The sequence below is a fragment of the Pyxicephalus adspersus genome, chromosome 4 (assembly GCF_032062135.1).
Source record: "Pyxicephalus adspersus chromosome 4, UCB_Pads_2.0, whole genome shotgun sequence".
NCBI lineage: Eukaryota > Metazoa > Chordata > Amphibia > Anura > Pyxicephalidae > Pyxicephalus > Pyxicephalus adspersus.
In genome coordinates, this window is record NC_092861.1 from 33,448,108 (window position 1) to 33,469,034 (window position 20,927).

General features: G+C 37.3%; 1 protein-coding gene across 14 annotated transcripts in view; it reads right to left on the reverse strand.

Annotated features, from left to right (window-relative positions):
• Positions 1-20,927, reverse strand: part of KIF1A (kinesin family member 1A) — a 95,999-nt gene that overhangs the window by 63,440 nt on the left and 11,632 nt on the right. For all 14 annotated transcript variants that reach the window (XM_072407792.1, XM_072407790.1, XM_072407789.1 and 11 more), the window contains exons 2-3: positions 3,341-3,449; positions 457-533 (exon numbers count right to left, since the gene is read on the reverse strand). In XM_072407792.1, the coding sequence (XP_072263893.1) occupies positions 457-533; positions 3,341-3,446 (183 nt within the window). In that variant the 5' untranslated portion in view covers positions 3,447-3,449. The remainder of the gene's footprint in view (positions 1-456; positions 534-3,340; positions 3,450-20,927) is intronic.

A 20,927-nucleotide genomic window follows, 5' to 3' on the forward strand; every position in this document is an offset into this window, starting at 1 on the left:
TTTATTTATGTATCATTGACTGTTGCAGAATGACATCAACTAGTCTTAAACTCAGAAACCTTACAATATGACCATACAACCTCTGTACAATGAACTTTACATTTACCAAAACTATGCAATAATGGGAGCTATCCAAACTGCTCCATCAATTTCAATCTAAACAGGCAGGTCCCTAGCCAACATAGATTTAAATGAGATTGTACAGTTGGATAGAAATGTGAACAGTAAGTTTTAGAAAGGCTGGGGACAGATTTTGGGTATACCTTTTGTTATTTATGCCTCTGGTCACACAAGTGAAAAAAACACTTTTTCCTAATTTCTTCAATTCTAAATGGGTTAAAGGCGTTGGTTAAATGGAATAAATTGATTTTTAACTAATTTTAATTTTAATATAGATATTAAAGCTTAAACAAAACAGCTTTCGACACTTTTTGGACTGAGATGTTTGCTACTTACTGAAGTATGGGACCAGTAGGAATAGTCAAAGCTAAAGCTTTTGGGAGTTTCCTTTGGCTGCTTGGGGTTGGCAATAGCTGAAAATAATACAAAGAAATGTGTAGTTAATATCACTTTGATATAGTATAAAAAATAATCACTTTTATCTGGTCATTATCCATTTTCTGTAGATGTCCTAGAAGGATTTGTATAAATACAAGATAGGATGGCTAATTACAGGTACAGGTATCCAATATTTCGACAATCATCACAATCAACCAAAAGGATCAACCACAACATGGGCTTACAGAAGTTGATGTTTTTCTTCTAGTGTTATCAGTCAGAGATTTACCAATATGTGATCATTAAAATCAGTGTGTAGATCTGTCACACAATGTTTTTTAGACCATCAATGGCCATACACCACCCACAAACAAACCAGACAACCTAGACATTCAATCAAACTCTGGTAGACATAATAGATATACATGACCCAGTGGCACAAGAAGTAAGTTTGTAATCAATGTTTTTGTGTTTTATTTGTTGTTTATATGGGTATATGTAGGTTTGTGTATTCACTAAGCCATATCTTTTTTGATAACAAAGTGTTTGTATACTTTTGACTTCCAGCACAGTTAGTTATATATATGTGGCATAATCTTCTTTTTCATCAATATGGAAAAAAAGTAATCAAGGTTATTGCAAAGGAAATGCACAGTATATGTCAGAAATATTTTCTCACCGTAGACCAGCCTTCGTGGCTTTTTTGTTTACCCCAGATGAATATCTAGTCTATTATTAATCTAGTATATTATTTTGTAAAAGACAGATGTGGTGATCAAGTGCAAGGTGGATCATTTATGTCCTAGGTTTCAAAATTCTTAAAGCCAGCTATTAAAATCTCATATGAGCTTTAACAGGAATATGTAATTTGAAAAGTTTCTTTTCAGTTTATGCTAGGACCCCAGAAGTTTTAGTTGCAATTGCAATAGTCACAGCCCACCTCATAACTGATAATTTAATCTTTTCACATTTTTTTGAGGTTTGGAGTCTGAGGCTTGGTTGGTTGGCCGAGCCAAAAGTCTTTTTTGATATGAAAACCTGATCTGCTTTTACAGAACCCCTTGCATGAATGTCCTTGTTTAGGCACTGAAATAAAAATAGAGTGGCAGTTGTCACTTTAATATGTTCCTGTATTGTCACCTGCCATCTGATGGTGGCTATACTTGCTTGCTTGGAAGCTAAAATTCAGGATGTGCAGCTATCAGTGAGGTGCATGCATGTAGACAGCTTTAAGCCTTTAAGGGAACATTCATTCACATATATTCACACTTGTGTTTTCCAGCACAGTGTGTGGTGGGCATTTTGTGCTTTTTTGATGCCTTTTACATTCATTACAATTCATTCCCTTGGAACAGACTGTATATCTGGCTTTTCAGACTATGGATTCCATATTCTCTGATAATATCCCAGCAGAAGTTTGCCAATTACCCTAAACTATAAATATGTTAATTTTCCTCTGTATTAGTGCTAACTAGGATTTCAGTTTCATGTGTTCCTCTCTGACAGTGACTGCCCTCCCTTCCTCTCTCTATTCTCAACAGTGTGGGATTATGTGGGCACACAGGCTCTGTTTGTTCTTTCAGGAAAACAGTGCCCAGTCAGCATGTCCTAACTGATGCCAAATCCCTGTGATGCCACACAAACACAAAGCAGTGTATTTAAAAGACTGAACCAAAGGACATAGGAGAATGGAGGGGTCATGGACATACAGGTTTACATCACCAGAGAATGGAGGACAAGCTAAAGCCTACAAATCCCAGCATGCTTATGAACTGCTTCCAAATAGTGGCTTCCTCAGCTGGTTACTATGGAAGAAAAACATGACCGGTATACAAAGCTCATTCATTACGAGGAAGATGACAAAGCCTATCACATGATCTCAGAAAGGCTGAAACAAACAGCTGACATCATTTCCAGCAAATGGGTAGTGACATTAACGGCATTTTAAACTGGACTTCACTCGTAAAATCATCCTGTACATTGCACAGTTATTAGTTGGACCAAAAAATAAGAAAACAAAAAATTGGCACAATGTCATATTACCGGTAGTAAGAACCACTGATATAAAAAAACTTTGTTCCAGTTTGTTTGCCTTGGTTTTTATAGTTCCACTGAGATCTTATGGAAAGTAATATATATAAAGATATATATATAGATATATATATACATATGTAGCAAAATGCTATTTGGAATTGTTGATGTAATGCCTGTTATAAGCAACCACTAGACAAGAAAATAAAAGAATTAAGGAAATGCATTAATACACACTAATTTACATGATGTGAACATTGTTGCTGCTATTGTTGTTTGGACTGCATACATCCTTCCCACCTTCATCCTCATACTGGCCCAACACATAGTGCAGCACATGATAAAGAAAATGTTGCAACTTTTGCTGGAACTTGATGTTAATTGTTCCCTTTTCTTGCAGATTTATGATACCTTGACGTCATCAAGAGATAGAAAGCAAGCTATGTTCCATAAAAGCATAACATTCTTATTCACATGCAACATCAACATTGCAAGAGCTATACACTGTCTTCCATTCCAAGGCATGAATGTTAAAATCCAGGGCAATTGTAGTTTTAATTTTGCCACTTATACCTCTCAAAATGTGGAAACTCTGGCTGACCCATCTATCAAACACAAAACACACAGGTATCTGGCAGATGAAGAACCTTTCACACATCTGATAAAATGGTAATCAAATGGACATCAATAGTAACAAATTTTGATTATCAAACAGATTTATAAATTATAGGCATATCACTTGTAACATTGATTAGTGTATGTCCACCTTAAGAATTACAAGGCGGCAATAATTGTAGTTATTGTTACTTACTGGTTGTGCTGCCAGACATCTGGATAATGCATTTTGAATCTTTTCCAATTTCACGTGAGTTGAATGGCCGCACTCTGACCGCGACCTTCACTGAAGCTCCCGCCATTTCCTGTAATTAAAAAATGAAGAGAATTATTTTTTGCTGAGTGGTTTTGTGCATATTACTCTATATAGGTAAATCCCGAAACCCAATTTAATCTTTAAAATTGGATTACCATTTAGAAAATCAATTTCTAATTTGACGTGATTGTAGGGTGTTGTTGAGTTATTACATAACCTTGAAATGGTAGAATACAATAAATAAAATCTATCAAAAAATCGATTGGATGCTTAATTGCTCGATCCAATGCTCCAAATACTGAATAGAACTATACCTGCACCTTTGTAATCGGGGCGGTCATTGTGTAACTATATTATTATCGTGGAAGCTCTGTGGTGTAACATACTCCTTAATTCACCTATTGAATCTCCTATAACTAGAAGTTTTTAAATACTTCTTAGCCAATAGCTACAAAGTGACAGGTTTACCTTACTTTGAAATACATTGTAACAATTACTACATTTATTAAAAGGATTTCTCACACTCCTATTTGCCTATCAATACCACCTTTTTGCTTTTTTATAAGTGGTGCTGTAGATAGGATAAAACATTTCTCAATTTCCTAAATCATTTAGGCCTTTAATCATTTTATCAATTGATTGCCTGCCATGTGTTTATCTCATTGATCACTCAACAGACAACCATACAGAACTCCAGGATGTTGCTAATGGTGCACTGAATAGCCCATTAGCAATAGTACCCCTTTCCATGGGACCAGGGAACATCTATAAACATTCCTGGCTAACTAATATTTGGGGAAATATTGAGCTTAGCAGTGCTAGAGTTTTTGTATCTGATCAACATTTTAGCCATTATTCAGAATGTCCTGTTCTCTCCTCCCTAGCTAGTAGGCACTTGATCATGAATGTACATGGAAAGATTTTTTTTTACATTTACATACAAAAGTGTACCTACGCTACCTTTTTCAGTATATTAATATAGATTTTTCATGATTTATCCTAATATCTATTTATCTACTAATTTCGGTAGCCACTGTCAGACATTAGAAGAGTATACATATTTACAGTACATTACAATACAAAAGTGACCTTCATCTGGTAGATGCTGAACGTACAAAAAAATGAATGTCTGTTGCAATTGTACAATAGATGAATTCGGATTCCAGCAGCTTTAAGCATGGACAGATGGCTTTGTGCCAAAAGGCTTTCAGTGACACATTTGCCAACTTTAATAATCACAGTTATCCTAATGGTCCTCATGAATCTTTGTGCCTACCCTTAGTCATCAAAGTTAAGGATACAAACTGTACAATTAAATATTGCTGATGTAGCCTTAAAAGCAGAAGAGGGTGGAAAACAAAGCATGATTTGATGGTACAGGAGGAGATAGGAGAAATGTATTAGATATTTCAAGTAATGCATATTTAATGCATCAATAATGAAATACGAAACGTCCCAAAGCACAGAAGATTGTGGTCATTTTTCATCCTGTTCCACACTGCATATTGTATTATTATACGGTAAATGTGAGAGGCATACAAAGAGAAATAGGACAGATGCATTCTTCAGAAAGGTTTTTCTGTAAATTGGTCATTTGTGTATTCAGCAAACAAATAAATGTTTGTGTATTAAGTTAGAAATTGTAAAGAAAGCAAAGTAGAAGTTCAAACATGACACTGTGCATACCAATTTGTCAGAAAAATGTTCATTAATACTGAAAAAATTCCAATAACAATGTTACATATAAGATATTTGTATTACTCTTAAGATGCTGTGCCTGAAGTGCAACACTGTGAATAAAGTCATGGTACAGAATGGACTTCCAAGTGCAATGAACTTCATTAACACAGGATTTTACATTTTCAGACACCCGTAGATCCAGTGCCCAGTTTTCCCATTTTAGGGCAATGAGTGGGTAAAGACCAGAAGTGAAACCTGATTTGGTGGTTCACAGCCCTCATACAATGCATTATATGGAATAAATCATTCTAAAAGGTATGTAGCTGTCAGTTTCCTGCAGCTTGCTCAGCAGGATGTCAGGAACAGCAGGAGAAGGAGAACACATTTATAATTTTAAGTTGCAGGGTAGAATTTAACTTATGTGCAAGAACATTGGTTAAAATCAATTAAACACAATTAAATTATAACACGATCAATATGTTTAGCTGATGAAGTCAAACTGACAGATTGTCTGTCTGTGGTCTCACTGGGGATAATGGACCTGATTTATTGCAGCTCTCCAAAACTGGAGAAGATAGATTATCATGGGTGAACCTGGGTGCTGCAGCAAACCTTTGAAAACATTTGCCAAGTATTAGCAAACTATTTTAATAAATCCATTCTTGTTTGCTGAATTACCCAGGTTATCTTATGATAGTCTATCTTCTCCAGTCTTGGACAGCTTTAATAAATCAGGCCCAATGTCTCACTTCCTGTTTCTGTGACACCCATGAAAAGAATTAGAGGGTTTGGTTGTCATCTGCATGGGCAGGAGTTTATTTGCTTTGTATCAAGCATTGCAGCTAGTTATTCTTCTCTGCTTGAACTACAATCTTCCCCTTTAGCTACAATACATGCATTTTCTTCAGTACACATATTAGAAGATTATTTTTTTCTGTTTTATTTATTAGTAGAAACCAGGATGTAGGGTTTTATTCAGCTATTCACATAAATGATAAGGCATACTCCTTTTTCTGACTGTCGGTATTACAATCCAATTTATAGCATGTAATTCATAGCATGTATAGCAGTGTGTTCAGTGGAGTAACACAATTCATAGGGCGATTAGTGACAGGGTAATACAATAAGGTTGGAGCTTAGAGAGACTATTGGGATGCTGCTTTGCCACAAACCCCTGCTAGAGTTTTCACACAGATCAGATTACCAGGCATCTAAAGGTGTGTGGAATTTACTGCGACCACATCTACAGCCTGCCAAGCCTCACTGTGTCTCTGGGGTGACATCTCTGACGATCTTAGCCAGAAATATCTAGCATGCCATTGCCGCTTTCATCATTCACACTCTAGTCTCTATGTTACATTCCCTTTGTAGAGGACAAATGATGGCAATACACACACATTGCCTTATTGCTATATGATAACTGTCAGCTTGACAAATAGCTCATCATTTTCCCATTTTTGTTACTGGTAGGTTTTTGACCTCCTGACTCTTTTGTCTTTTGGGAACACCATGGGCAGGGTTTAATCTTGCTTCTGGAATTTCAAACCGGTACCAGATGACAGGGGCAACTGATGCCACTGGTTTCTCAAAGAAATTGCAGCTTTAGGTGAAATTTTAATTAAAACATTAAATCTGTTATCCTAAAGTTAAAGATGGCACAAGTATATCTAAACTTAGTATTAAATCCTACAAATCATATGTCAGCTAAATTTGATTTTAATGATTGCTTCTAATATCTCTTAGAAAAAAAGGGGAGTAACACATTTTCTTTTACACATGATCTAGAACAGGGGTGCCCAACAGGTCGATCACGATCTACCAGTAAATTGCAAAGGCAACACAAATGGATTGCGGAGCCCTGCCTTTCAAGATAAACTCTACCGCGCACAGGAGTTATTAAGTCCAAGTTTTTATTCCTGATAGATCATTTTGACCTGGTCATTTAAAAAGTAGCTTGCAAACCAAAAAAGTTTGGGCACCCCTGGTTTAGAACCAAATTGCTACAGAAGTTTCACCACTCACTTTGTATAGTAAAATATCAGTTCTAAACTGTTACAGGACCACTGTCAGTTTTGTTTTAAACAGCTTTCTTTCCTTGCTGACCTCTAAGGGGGAGTGGGCAAGGCTTCACAGGTGATTTAAGTTCCTGGGGCACTCATCTTGAGCTTGCTCACTGGCTTGTGAACCAAGTGGATTTTAAATAAAGTGGAGTTAGAAAAAACAGGAGTTAAATCCTTATAGTAACCACGAACTGTAGGTAAATATTTATAAATCCTTGTAAACAAAAATTGTAACTGGAAAAATGAGTGGTAGCAAGGTGGAAAGTTTGGTTCAGTGCACAGTCTGCCATATGTATGCACAAATGGAGCAACAGCTCCTAGGTGAATACCGCTGTGACAGATGTGAGCGGGTCGTCTTTTTGGTATCTCGCATTTGAGAGCTAGAGAAGCGCATTGAAACACTGAGATCACTGGATTACCTTGAGAGGGGTCTCCTGCTCACTGAGCATGCAGTTCTTGGCTTAGATGTGGTAGGGGCCCCCAGAAAAGGAAGACCAGCCCTATGTTTGAGCACCCCAACATGTTTGCAAAGTTATGTGAAGTTGTGCAGGTGGCAGTCCCAGTGGTGGCAACTCTAGATGTTACTTCTACCCCTAACAGCCGGAAGAGCAGCACATCTAGTAGTGGTGGGGAGAGAAACACAGGAAGGAAAAGACGATTGGTTGTTATAGGGGATTCTATGATCAGGAGGACCGATAGAATAGTTTGTCCCCTGGATCTTTTTAAGGGGATGGTTTGCTGTCTCCCTGGTGCCAGGGTTCGGCATGTGGTGGACCGAGTGGACAAACTAATGGGAGGGGCTGGACAAGACCCAGTTGTCTTCGTCCATGTAGGAACCAATGACAATATAGATGGAAGATGGAGGATCCTTAATAATCAGTTTAGGGAACTAGGTTTCAAGCTGAAGAAAAGGACCTCCAAGGCTATATTCTCTGGAATATTGCCTGTGCCATGTGCAACACAGGAAAGGCAGAATGAGCTTAGGCAGCTAAACGCATGGCTTAAGTCCTGGTGCAAAAGGGAAGGGTTTGGGTTCATAGAGCACTGGGCTGACTTTTCATTGAGGTACAACCTGTATGCCAGAGATGGTTTGCAGCTAAATGAAAGGGGGGTCAGCTGTGCTAGGGGGAAAGATTTAGGGGAATGGTGGAGGGATATTTAAACTAGAACAGAGGGTGGTGGGACAGTCAAATAAGTAGGCATAAAGGTTAGACACTTAAAAGGTTAAAACACTTAATTTTAAGAGAGCAAATTTTCCATTATTAAGGGCGACTCTCTGTGACTTGGACTTGGAGACTATAAGAATATAACAAAAGATGTAAAAAGGAGATTAAATGTGCAAAACTTCAAAATGAAAGACAGATTGCAAAGAAAGTAAGGCAAACCCCCCAAAAATGTTCAAATATATTAATAGCAAAAAGATTAGATCTGAGCATGTAGGCCCCTTAAAGGATGTCGCTGGGTTGGTAACTGGAGATAAAGACAGGGCAGATTTACTATTTTTTACACTTTTTTTTAGCTCTGTGTACACGAAGGAAAATGGCAGAGCTCAAGTTAAAATTCATAATAGCAATGTTACTGCCTTAAATGAGTCGCAATGGCTCAGAATTGATATGGTTGAGAAACAGCTGGGAAAAATTAAGGTTGTCAAAGCACCAGGACTCGATGGATTCATCCACGTGTCCTCAAAGAGCTGAGCTCAGTTATTTCAAAGCCAATATTTCTAATTTTTAGAGACTCTTTAGTCACTGGCAGGGTATTGGATAGATTGGCGTAAGGCCAATGTGGTTCCTATCTTCAAAAAGGGTGCAAAGTCGTTACCAGGTAACTACAGACCCGTTAGTTTAATATCCAGAGTTGGAAAGGTCTTAGAGAGTTTGATAAAGAACCACATAGAGGAGTTCCTGCTAGAAAATAATATTATAAGTGATAGTCAGCATGGCTTTAAGAAAGACAGAAGTTGTCAAACAAATTTACTCTCTTTTTATGAGGAAATAAGTAAACAGGTAAACAGTGAAATAGCAGTTGATATAGTGTACTTGGACTTTGCTAAAGCATTTGACACTGTACCCCACAGACGGTTAGGGTCGATAGGTTTAGAAATGTCAATCTGTGAATGGATAGAGAACTAGCTTAAAGATCGTATCCAGAGAGCTGTAATTAATGATTCATACTCTGAATGGTCTAAGGTTTTTAGTGGTGTACCCCAGGGTTTAGTGTTGGGACCTTTACTGTTTAACATCTTTATAAATGATATAGAGTTTGGGATTAAAAGTACCATTTCTGTGTTTGCAGATGACACCAAACTATGTAATGGAATTAAGTCCATACAGGATGTCTATAATCTACAAGCAGACCTGGATGTACTGTTTGATTGGGCAGTCAAGTGACAAATTACATTTAATATAGATAAATGTAAAATTATGCACTTGGGAGCTAACAACATGCATGCTTCATACTGTCCAGGGGGAATACATTTGGGGGTAGATCATAGACTTAGTAACAGCATGCAATGCCAAGCTGCAATATCTAAATTTAGTAAAGTACTTTCTTGTATTAAAAGAGGAATAGATGCAGAGATGGAGACATTGTCCTGCCCCTGTACAAAGCATTGGTCAGACCACATCTGGAATATACGGTCCAGTTTTGGGCACCAGTTCACAAAAAGGACATTGTAGAATTGGAGAGAGTGCAGAGAAGGGCAACTAAACTAATAAAAGGAATGGAGGAGCTCAGCTATGAGAGAGAGATTAGCTGAACTGAATCTATTCTCCCTTGAGAAGAGACGTTTAAGGGGGGATATGATCACCCTGTATAAATATATAAACCGTCCATATAGAGAACTCTCTTCCCAATTATTCACTTTTAGATCATTACAAAGAACAAGAGGGCACTCTTTGTGTCGGGAGGAAAAGAAGTTTAAGCTCCGGATAAGGAAAGGATTCTTCACTGTAAGGTCTGTGAAAATGTGGAATCGTCTCCCTCAGGAAGTAGTTTCAGCAATTACTATAGATTGCTTTAAGAAAAAGCTGGATGTTTTTCTAGAAGCACAGAATATAACTGGGTATTAAGGATTTAAAGTAAAAATAACAGTGACTGTTGATCCAGGGAACATCCGATTGCCTCATGGAATAGGGAAGGAATTTTTTTCCCCTGTTGAAGCAAATTGTACCAGGGGTTTTTTTTTGCCTTCCTCTGGACCAACTATGTCTTATAGGGTTTAATATCTGGGATATGTTTATTTCCCCAGTAGTTGAACTTAATGGATTTATGTCTTTTTTCAACCTAACCTACTATGTAACTATGTGACACAAAAATCTGGTATCCTTATGCATATGGTTTTTATGTGTAATGGTAGTACTGACAAAATGTTTGTTTTATGTCCTATTTACTGTAGTACCAGAGGCATAGTTTGGTCTTGTATGTATAGATGCATCTGTAGAAAGAGGACTTGCCATGTGAAATGATCAGGGTCCTGTTGGACGTTGGTGTCAGGTCGGTCAGTGAGAACCATCATGCACATATGACCTAATTTATCAAAGCTTTCCAAGATAGGAGAAAATAGACTATCATGGGAGAACATGGGTGATCCAGCAAACCTGGAATAGATTTGATCCAGTATTGAAAACATTTTCCAACTAATAGCAATGATTTTTAAGAAATCCAGTTCACGTTTTCTCGATCAACCAGGTTCTCCCATTTGAGTTTATCTTCTTCAGTCTTTGGAGAGCTTTAATAAATCAGGCCCACTGATTCCATGCCTCCTATCTCATAACTTGCATAGATTGCAAGGTGCATGCAGACAAGACACCAACAGTCCAAGGATCCAAAATACTTAGAATGTTCACGGTTTTTAAATAAATTCGACCCATGTAAGCAAGAAATATACAGATGCAATCATTGGAGTCAGTTTTGGGTCATGACCATGCTTTTTCTAAAAGAGTAAACTTGTCACAGTTACTGTGCAGTGATGAACCCAGAAATTTTTTTAAGCCGGGTGAGGAGAAATTGTAGGTGGGTGGCAGCCCCTGTATTGTGACCCAATTCTTCAGCACCCACCCAAAAAGTAGCCTGATGGTGCACCCACCTAAAAGGGGCTGGGAAGAACACTGCTGTGCATTTCCTGATATGAATATTATCAATATAAATAAAACATTATTCAAATTACTAGTTAATAATAGTTATGAAATATATTTAAGAAATTTAAATGATTTAGAAAGTATCACCTTCCCAAAGCCCAGAATGATTGCCAGTGTGCTGTGCATATGCAATCCTCACCTCTGCTCTGATATGTCAAGTTACATAATGGACGGTCATTGGCATACAATTATTACAGTTATTAACAATAAGAGATTGTACTCAGAATGCAGCTCTTTAATTAAAGCACTCTCCTGATTCATCCAAATGAAATGTTTAAACTGCAAAGATTAACATTTAATAATCAGGCTCAAAGAGTAATAAGGAACTGTGTAACACAGCAACTGATCATATTTTAGATTTATGCAGCGAAGTGTAACAGACAAATATGCTGTCCATAATAGTTAAATATTTACTGTTTGCCTTCATAAAGCATGAATAAGGTTTAGATTTAAAATGAGTACATTTCAGGTGCATCAAATCAGACCTCTGCAGAGAGACCTCTCGATTACCAGAGAAAGAGCAAGAGCTTTTTACCTAGGCTGAAGATTCTTTCCAAAGAAAAAAAAATCATAGGACATTAATATCTTTTGTTTCCAGTTCAGCTGGGCTTTCCATAAAACCATTGCAAATCTTTGACATTGAAAAGCACTGGAAAGCTAATGATGACCACATACTCTGCAGTCTTCTATCACATTCAGACACTTTTAAACAGCTTTTAAATACAAACATGATCAATAGATAAAGACAACCTACCAATGTTCCTACTATTTGAACATATTTATTATTAATGATTATTTTTGCAATGAAAAATCACCTAAACTCTGCTGGGCATGGTCCTATGCCAATATATACTAAAAAATACCACATATCAAAAAAAATATAATGATCAACAGAACTAATTTTTTCATTTTTATTTCAAGCAGAAAATATAATTACTGAAATCACAATTATGGGTAATTGAGGCATTTGTGACCAGACATTTTAAAAGTCACTGTTTATTTTAATTAAAATAAGCATGCATTTAGTAGTTGCTAGGAAACAGGATAACCTCGCTCACCCAATGCTCTTACTGTAAGAAATCATTTAGAATGAATGATTTAGTGTTTTTTTACATAGTTATTTTCTACATAGTTAGAAAAACTATAAGGCAGCACAAAGTACAGCAATGGTGTTCAAATAACGGCAACCAGTGCGATTTCCCCAAATATCCCCTGTACATCATTTCAAATTTGGTTACTTTACTTCCAGTATTGCTGTCTTTATTTTTGAATCTTCTTACTCAGAACCTATTAAAATTCAGTAATAGTGTCTGTAATATCTTCTGAAGGATAGCCTCTACCGAGTCAACCTTTTAAATTAAGATTCTGTACAACAAAGTTATCTTAGTCAAGGAAGAAGCTGTATAAAGTCTTTATGATCAACCTTGTGGCATTATGGCACTGAAAAAGAAAAAAAAGGTCTAAGTATTTTGTATATTCTCTATAAAGCAAATACCTAATGATAGATTTGTTTATTTGACCAAGCACAGTTGTCTTTTTCTAAACTTTTTTTTAAATCACTGACCTGCAATGAATATGCAGATTGGTGTTCTGACCCTGAATAATCGCATTCTAATTAGGGGTTCAGAATTACAGCCAGATAACCTTTATCAGGAGGATTTAGTAATGGCTGCTGCCATTGATCTCTCATGACAGGTGTCTTTTAAAGTGGGAGTAACCTAGGTACAATTGCGAAAAGGCATGTTCATTATTACCGAAAGGACAGGCTAAGTCTATTTTGTCATAAAATACTTACTCAACTGCTTCTCTATAATGCATAGTAAGCTGTGCGTGTGCAACATGTGTGTACAATCCAAGCATGGCTGCTAGGAATGAATAAACTCATCTGCAAACATGTGTTAGGTCATTCCAGCCTGGCCAGTCAAGAAGATCCTGAACTGAGAAGAAGACTGGGTAAAGATGCTGGAGAAGTAGCAAAGAGAAGTGAATTTATTATCATTATTAAGCTGTAACAGTGCCTTATACAAAGTGCATAGCCATGTCACTAACTGTGCCTCAGAAGGGATCATAATCTAATGTCCCTACCATAGTCATATGTCATTAACACAGTCTCAGGACAATTTTGAGGGGAAGGCAGTTAACCTAACTGCATGTTTATGTGGGAGGAAAATAGAGTCCGAGAAGGGAGCCCTCATAAACATGGGCCCCCCACCCACAACATTCTTCTCTGCCCAAGACATTGCCACCTACTTTAGAGATAAAATAGACAAAATCAGACATGATGTCTCTGCCCACAGAGCCACTCCAACCATACCCACCCCTTCCAACTGTAAATCATCACTGGCCTCCCTCAGCCCTATTACTGTGGACGAAGTCTTATCTCTTCTCCCATTATCTCCGTCTAATAAATGTCCGCTTGACCCAATTCCCTCTTATCTACTCCACCCTGGCCCCGGGCCTAACCAAACTTTTCAACCTCACCCTTTCTACTGGTACATACCCCTCAGCTTTTAAACATGCCATAATTCTCCCTATGCTAAAGAAACCCTCACTGGACCCCTCCCTACCCTTTAACTACCATCTTATCCCCCTTCTCCTATATATCGCCAAACATCTTGAATGCCTTGTCTACAAAAGACTCACCCATTACCTGAACACCAACTCTCTCCTTGACCCTCTCCAGTCTGGTTTAGCTGCCCATTCCACTGAAACAGCCCTTACTAAAGTGGCCAATGACCTCATCAGAGCTAAGTCTCAAGGCAACTTTTCCCTGCTCCTTCTCCTTGATCTTTCCTCTGCTTTTGACACTGTTGATCACCCCCTTCTAATACAAATCATGCGCTCCATTGTTATCAGTGACACTGCTCTCTCTTGGTTTGCTTCCTATCTGTCTGACCGCACCTTTCAAGTTTCCTTCAATGGTAACTCCTCTACTCTCACTCTTCCCCCTGTTGGGGTTCCCCAAGGGTCAGTCCTTGGACCACTTACATTTCTGACCTGGTAAAAAAATACTCCCCCTGCCACACTCTCCGTTCCTTCAATAACCTACTAATGACTTCCTCACTCATAACCTCATCACACGCACGGATACAAGACTTCTCCAGAGCTGCCCCAACTCTCTGGAATGGTCTTCCTCATCCTATTTGGCTTGCTCCTACTTTCTGCTCATTTAAAAGAGCGCTCAAAACCCATTTTTTCAAACTTGCCTACCCGTCTTCTTCTGTTATTTGAAACCATCACTACATGTCTCCCATCCTATTGTGTGTAAATTCCCCCACATACTAGATTGTAAGCTCTTCGGGGCAGGGTCCTCTCCTCCTGTATCACTGTCTGTATTAGTCTGTCATTTGCAACCCCTATTTAATGTACAGCGCTGCATAAAATGTTGGCGCTATATAAATCATGTTTAATAATAACAATAATGGGTCAAACAATAAAACCCCATATAGATAATTTCCTGGCTGAGATTTGAACCTAGGACCCTAGCAGGTAAAGAGTGCTAGCCCCTGAGCCACCATGAATGTAGCTAATAATTACATGCAGGCAGGTTTGTTGATTCTGCATAAAGAGCTTGTCTGGCCACAATTATTTTATTTTTAGGTTAATTACTGCTAGAACAGTATTTATAACTTTAATAGGGTAATACCCCTTTAGGAGTAGATGCAAATGAAGATGTGGTCTGTTGTAGTTTACTGATTTTTGTGTTATATCATGACATAAGTGATAAAAAAAAAGAGTCCATAGCCCTTAGCCATTTGTGCACCTTGTTAAATTATTGTTTTATGTTATCTTGCTGCCAATATATGATTTATATTACAGTCAGATTCTAATATTGCCTAGGAGACAGTGCCTGGGAAAATCACAGCTGAGCATTAGCTCTTCAGTGCCCTGTGCTACATTTGCAGTCACGGTGTTGGACCTGAATGCCAATGAGATATTTCAAAGTACAGAGTATTCTAATCCCTCTGAGCAACAGCTGACAACTCTTTCAAATGTTAGCTACCTAACCTTGATATTTCAAACACCCACAAAAGGCTAGAAGAGCTTCTTCCGTTAGTTCTAAAGCTGATTAATCCAACAAAGATAATTCCTATACTGATCCTTGGAGAGACATGTGTATCTGCCTTCTATATAATGAAATGGTCGGAAGAGCATCTTAATCAACAGCACAGGCCACCAACAACAGAGGGTTAATCATAAATTTAAATAGTGATAAGATCTAGAAAATTGAAGGTGCAAAATTGTTTATATCTCATTCCACTTTCCATCCATAATCCCCAAAACTAGATAATTCTAATTCTAAATTAAAAGTGTCAACACTGCAAAACTAATGTATCATTTGACATTTATTAGTGTCCTGTAAGTGTAATTGCCCCACCATGTCTATAATGAAAAGATCTCAATGCAGCATTGAAGTACACTTGAATTTTTCAATTCAACTTCTTTGCTTTGAATCCCTATCTAAATTTGAATCACAAACAGGTTTCCACCAATGTTTTCTTTTTTCCTGTTGTGTAAACCATGGACCACTACATTCTTTTTCTTTTCCATGAGGAAACTATAATCTAAATACTTTGTGAGGCTCACACATAAACATGTCCAATTCTCTAAAATGCTCAATAAAAAGATGACAATCAACACCCCAAATTGTCTGTATCCAAAATAGGTATTATTTCAAACGCTGCTGTAAAACAGCATTTTAAATAAAACCCATTTGGAACACAAACTTTTCTTTGGTGTGCGGCTGCTTATCCGAATAAATCTAGAACATGGCTTGCTCCATAACTGCACTCAAAAAAGTTACTGAAGCAATGCAAGAGAGACTTAAAGTCAAATTTTAACTTTTCAAACAACACAGAGATATCATGACCTGTGACATACCCTCAGGTGTACAAAGTGCAGTGTTGACATCTATATCAACCAGATTCCAATTTTAACACATAATACAGTACTGTATTAATTTTCAGTACTGACTGGTTGCTGTGAAAGGGTAAAGAAAATGGCAGTTTTCTTCTTCTATTACCATAATCATCAAAAAATATTTTTTTTTGAAATGTAGGAGGGGAATATAAAAAACATAATTTAAAATAAGTCCTAATTCATAACCCCCTATGCATTTTTACCAGTGATAGTAATATGACAACAAACTTTGTTGTGCTGTGTAATATGTCAGTGCTATATAAATACAAGCAAAAAAAAAAAAAAATACCTAAAAGTAAATATAATGCTAAAGAACAAGTGCAGGTGCATATTGTTTCCTTCATTAGATTTCCCCTATACATTTCATTTCACTTTTACTACGGACTATGTTAGATCCTTGCCCACCTACCTGCTTTCTGTCAAAATAGAGCGCCCACAAAGAAAACCTGTACATAAGAGCCAATTCAAACAATCCCACAGGCTTACATAAGAAAGATCAATATATACGATTTTAAAGTACTTATTTAAAGTAAGTATAAAGCTACGTACACACGTCAGATTTTTATCGCCCGATAATCGGCATCAGCCAATTATCGGGTGAAAATCTGCCGTGTGTACAGTCGGTGTCGTCCATCGTCCGGACGACCGACCTGCCGGATCCATGGACGATGGACGACAGCCAATCCTAATGAAAGGGAAGGGGAGAGCGCGCAGCAGGGTGCCGCTCCGTCGCTCTCCCCCTCCCCTCTCCATAGAGCATGAACGGTGCTGTATGTACAACACCGTTCATGCATCGTGCAGTCTTTTCTCGTTGGAAAGGATCGTGAAAGATCCTTTCCAACGACAAAAATTGCAAGTGTGTACGCAGCTTAAGGCTGTTAGTTTTTACTTCTGTAGGCAAGACTGCACCAGCTACATTGATAACATACAGCCGATGCTGAGGGTTTTATGTAATTTACAACAAAGTGCTCAACCTGGGAACTCATAAATCACCCACACAAAGCCATCAATTACAAGTAAAATAAAATGGCACCGGAAAGGTGTCAGCTTTTCCAATAAAGCAGCAAAGAAAAAATTGATCTGCGCTCATTCCTAGCTGCAGGGCATGAATAACAGGTATGACAACGAACGTTAGTCACAAATCAAACAGGAAAGACTAGGAGGATGGGGGCGGCCTAGCTCAGAGTCCCGAGAATCAATGGGATGAGTTGATAGGTGATATCAGGTTATTGTTTGACTCAGAAAACACAAAGCCACAACACACAAAATAATAGTCCCCAGCTCTTCAAACAAGACATATGTAGGCCAAGTCAACAGGGCTGCTTCCATTGCGCCAGACTATAAAAAAGACTGATGAACTTACACAGCAGACTAGCTGCTAATTTCATCAACTCATGGGGCTGTAAATTACTTTATAACATTACACTGTAATTTGTTGTGAGGCATCAACTTTTCTCCTTGGCGCTACAGCAAATTTATGAGGAAATTCACACTATTCCTAAACTGAAGGAAATGTTAAAGATAAAATATAGTAATTAATCCCCCTAAGGTTGCATCTATTTTCTAATACATAAAAATCTCAAAATGGTCCTTGGAGCAATATCAAGGTATATCTGCTGAACTGCTTTGTACAATATTTCTGCAGGGAATGATATAAATAAAAACACTGCCTACTGACACACTTCATTTATTAGGAATGTTTGTTGGCATAATAATAATTTGTCCTTTATATAGTGTGTAAATATTTATATATATCTGTAAATGTATATGTTTTAAATGCATTGTGTTTGCAAAGTTCAATCCAATTCATTCTTTTAGTTATTAACATGCAAAAATTACCCTGATCGTGACAATGCATTAATGTAAGTAAAACATTAAATGCATATAACAAACTAGAAAACAATATAATTTAGAGTTGTCAGTAGTTTATGTAATGGGTTGGCAACCCTGGACTTTTCAATTAAGAACTAATTAGCAACTGACATCTGTAAAAATCGAAAACTCCATTTTAAATTGTTGTATTTGTGTTGCCCTATCTCCCAGCCAATGATAGATTTCAACTATTCACTTTTATTTTCTCTCTGTTAGCACCGAAGTAGAGGACATCAAAAGTGGGTGAATCTCCTCCATAGTCCAATGAGCTTTTGAGTCAACCAGAAAGCGGCAATAACATTTTAAAAATAGCCATGACATGAATGTTTATCATATGAGTGGCTAACTTCAAACACAAATAGAGCAACAGGTAAAATGGCATTTTGGACCAACTAATATTATTATTATTATTATTATTATTAATAATAATAATAATAATAATAATAAACAGGATTTATATAGCGCCAACATATTACGCAGCGCTGTACATTAAATAGGGGTTGCAAATGACATACGAGAGGACCCTGCCCTCAAGAGCTTACAATCTAGTAGGTGGGAAAATTAACACACAATAGGAAAGGGAGATAACAATGTTCCACTTTTATTTTAAACTATTCTTCTGATTAATGTAAGCCAATAGCATGCTGTAAGATGTGTGTAATATGTTATTACAAAGACTCCCTGCTCATACTCATGGGAAAGGCCCTGTCATATATTTTTAAGATGGGACGGGGAAGGAGCACACTTATCCAAGTTATTAGGCACACCTTAATTTTGTTTCAATGGTTACAATACCTACTCTTCCACACCTCAAATGAGTGTGAGTAATTGATATGTCTTCTAACCTGGAAAAAAGGATCCTGTTTTATAACCCTTGCTCATAACTATACCTGGTATCAGTGGTAGACAAAGTCAACCGTGGTGACCCCTATGCAGAACTGACTGTCCCCCCTTTCCCACAGAACTGACAATTATTGCATTTGTAATACATCATATTTATATTTAAAGCAGAAACAAGGTTGCGCAGTAGTTAAATGTACATTATACAATTATAGGTTAGAATCATATTGTTGTGTTGGAAATGCTAAAATACAGATGAAGCTAAAGATAATCTAAATGTTTTTTTCAATGATAGTTTTCTTTTTTTTTATAAATATGATTGCCATGGACTTAATGTAAATAATCTTGTTTACGTATGTGAATATTTTATGGCGTTGTTTGTATTTATTCTTTTTATGAGCATGTACATAGGGAAGTCAGATTTGTTCCTTATATTGTGGCCGTTGTTTTCCAAGGTGTTACTTAAAAAAAACAACTTTAGGCCAATACAATTTAGGTTTTGCTTTTTGTAACAAGAAAGTGATAATCTTCTCTCAGCCTATAGGCAACCGGATATTCGTAATGAAAAAGAATGCATCACAATAACTGGAAAGTACTGAAATGGATTCTTAACAATGATGTCTGCTTTCATCAAGATAATGCTGATATAATTGTGAAGCATTTCAAAATTTGCTGGCTGCTGCTCTGCTTTATCTGGCATCTTTTATTTTCCACAAAAAGAGAGAGATGGAGGCGTTCTGCCAGAAAGCTAATTTTGTAATGGCGTTATGCTCTTCGTAATACACAAAATCTGACTGTGCACCATTAACATGGTACTGAGAATGCTGTCCACGGAGTTGAGTATAGGAGGACGGGCCAGCACAGACCCATTATGGGCATTCTGTGGCCTTTTGTCTGTTCATAAACTTTAATTTCCTCTTAGGCTTCCTACTTTTATTGGATGAAAGCTGCTTTCTGGTTAGTTGTCACTGATTACAGTATATTATTGCTCTATGCATAGTTATCTGTGTTACAGTGTTACAGTGATACGTTCTCTGAGTATTTTCCAAGAACATCATTTTCAAAATATTTTAAGTTTGTCTAAAATATTCTAACCCTCCCTCCATCAGAATCTAATGCCTAAATGAGGATGTAAAGTGTATGCAAACCTAGATTGCCATTCACTTTGCAAAATCTTTAATTATTATTATTAATTATATCTCTTTATTGTTATTATTATTATTATGAAACAGGATTTATATAGCACCAACATATTACGCAGTGCTGTACATTAAATAGGGGTTGAAAATGACAGACAGATACAGACACTGATAGGACCCTGAGCAAAAGAGCTTACAATCTAGGAGGTGGGGGAAGTAACACACAATAGGAGGAGAGAGCTCAAGCATGTTTGGTCAAACTATTGACATTTTCAGTGAATGTCTGTTCTTTGCCCAATCAATTGTCACAAACTCCACCCATGTGCTACCACAGGCTGATAGAAATCAGTGGTCATGATTGAAAATGTATGCTGTTGGGGTTAGGGAGGCCAGTCCAATTATTACAGATAACATCATGAGTGGTACAACAGCAGCCTCCTAGGGGGTTGTCTTTTATTGCCCCCATAGTTGCGCTTATTATCACAAACATAGGCTTTTCATCTTTTAAAGTCTTTTTGAAAATTGGGCATGGTCCTTCCTTTTTCATGCAGAAGATGCAAATGTAAAAAAACAAAGTCAGGTGATTCAAGATGTCGAGCTGGCATTTGCTTACTCATGTTTCTCATGTAGGTATCTGTTCACCTATAGTTAGCCCCATACTTTGCTGCCGTAATATGTCAAGGACCAGAGCTATGGCTCTTTTCTGATTCTCCATTAGGTATGCACTTGGTGGACTGAGCTGTCTGTGTAACTATCCAAGTTTTTGTCTAGATTGCTCTAAGCTTTGTGAGAACTTAACATTTCATGTGTTGGCTATCATACACCCATCACATATTTACCCCACAATGATGGCCACAGCTTCTGGTTCTAGGGGGGT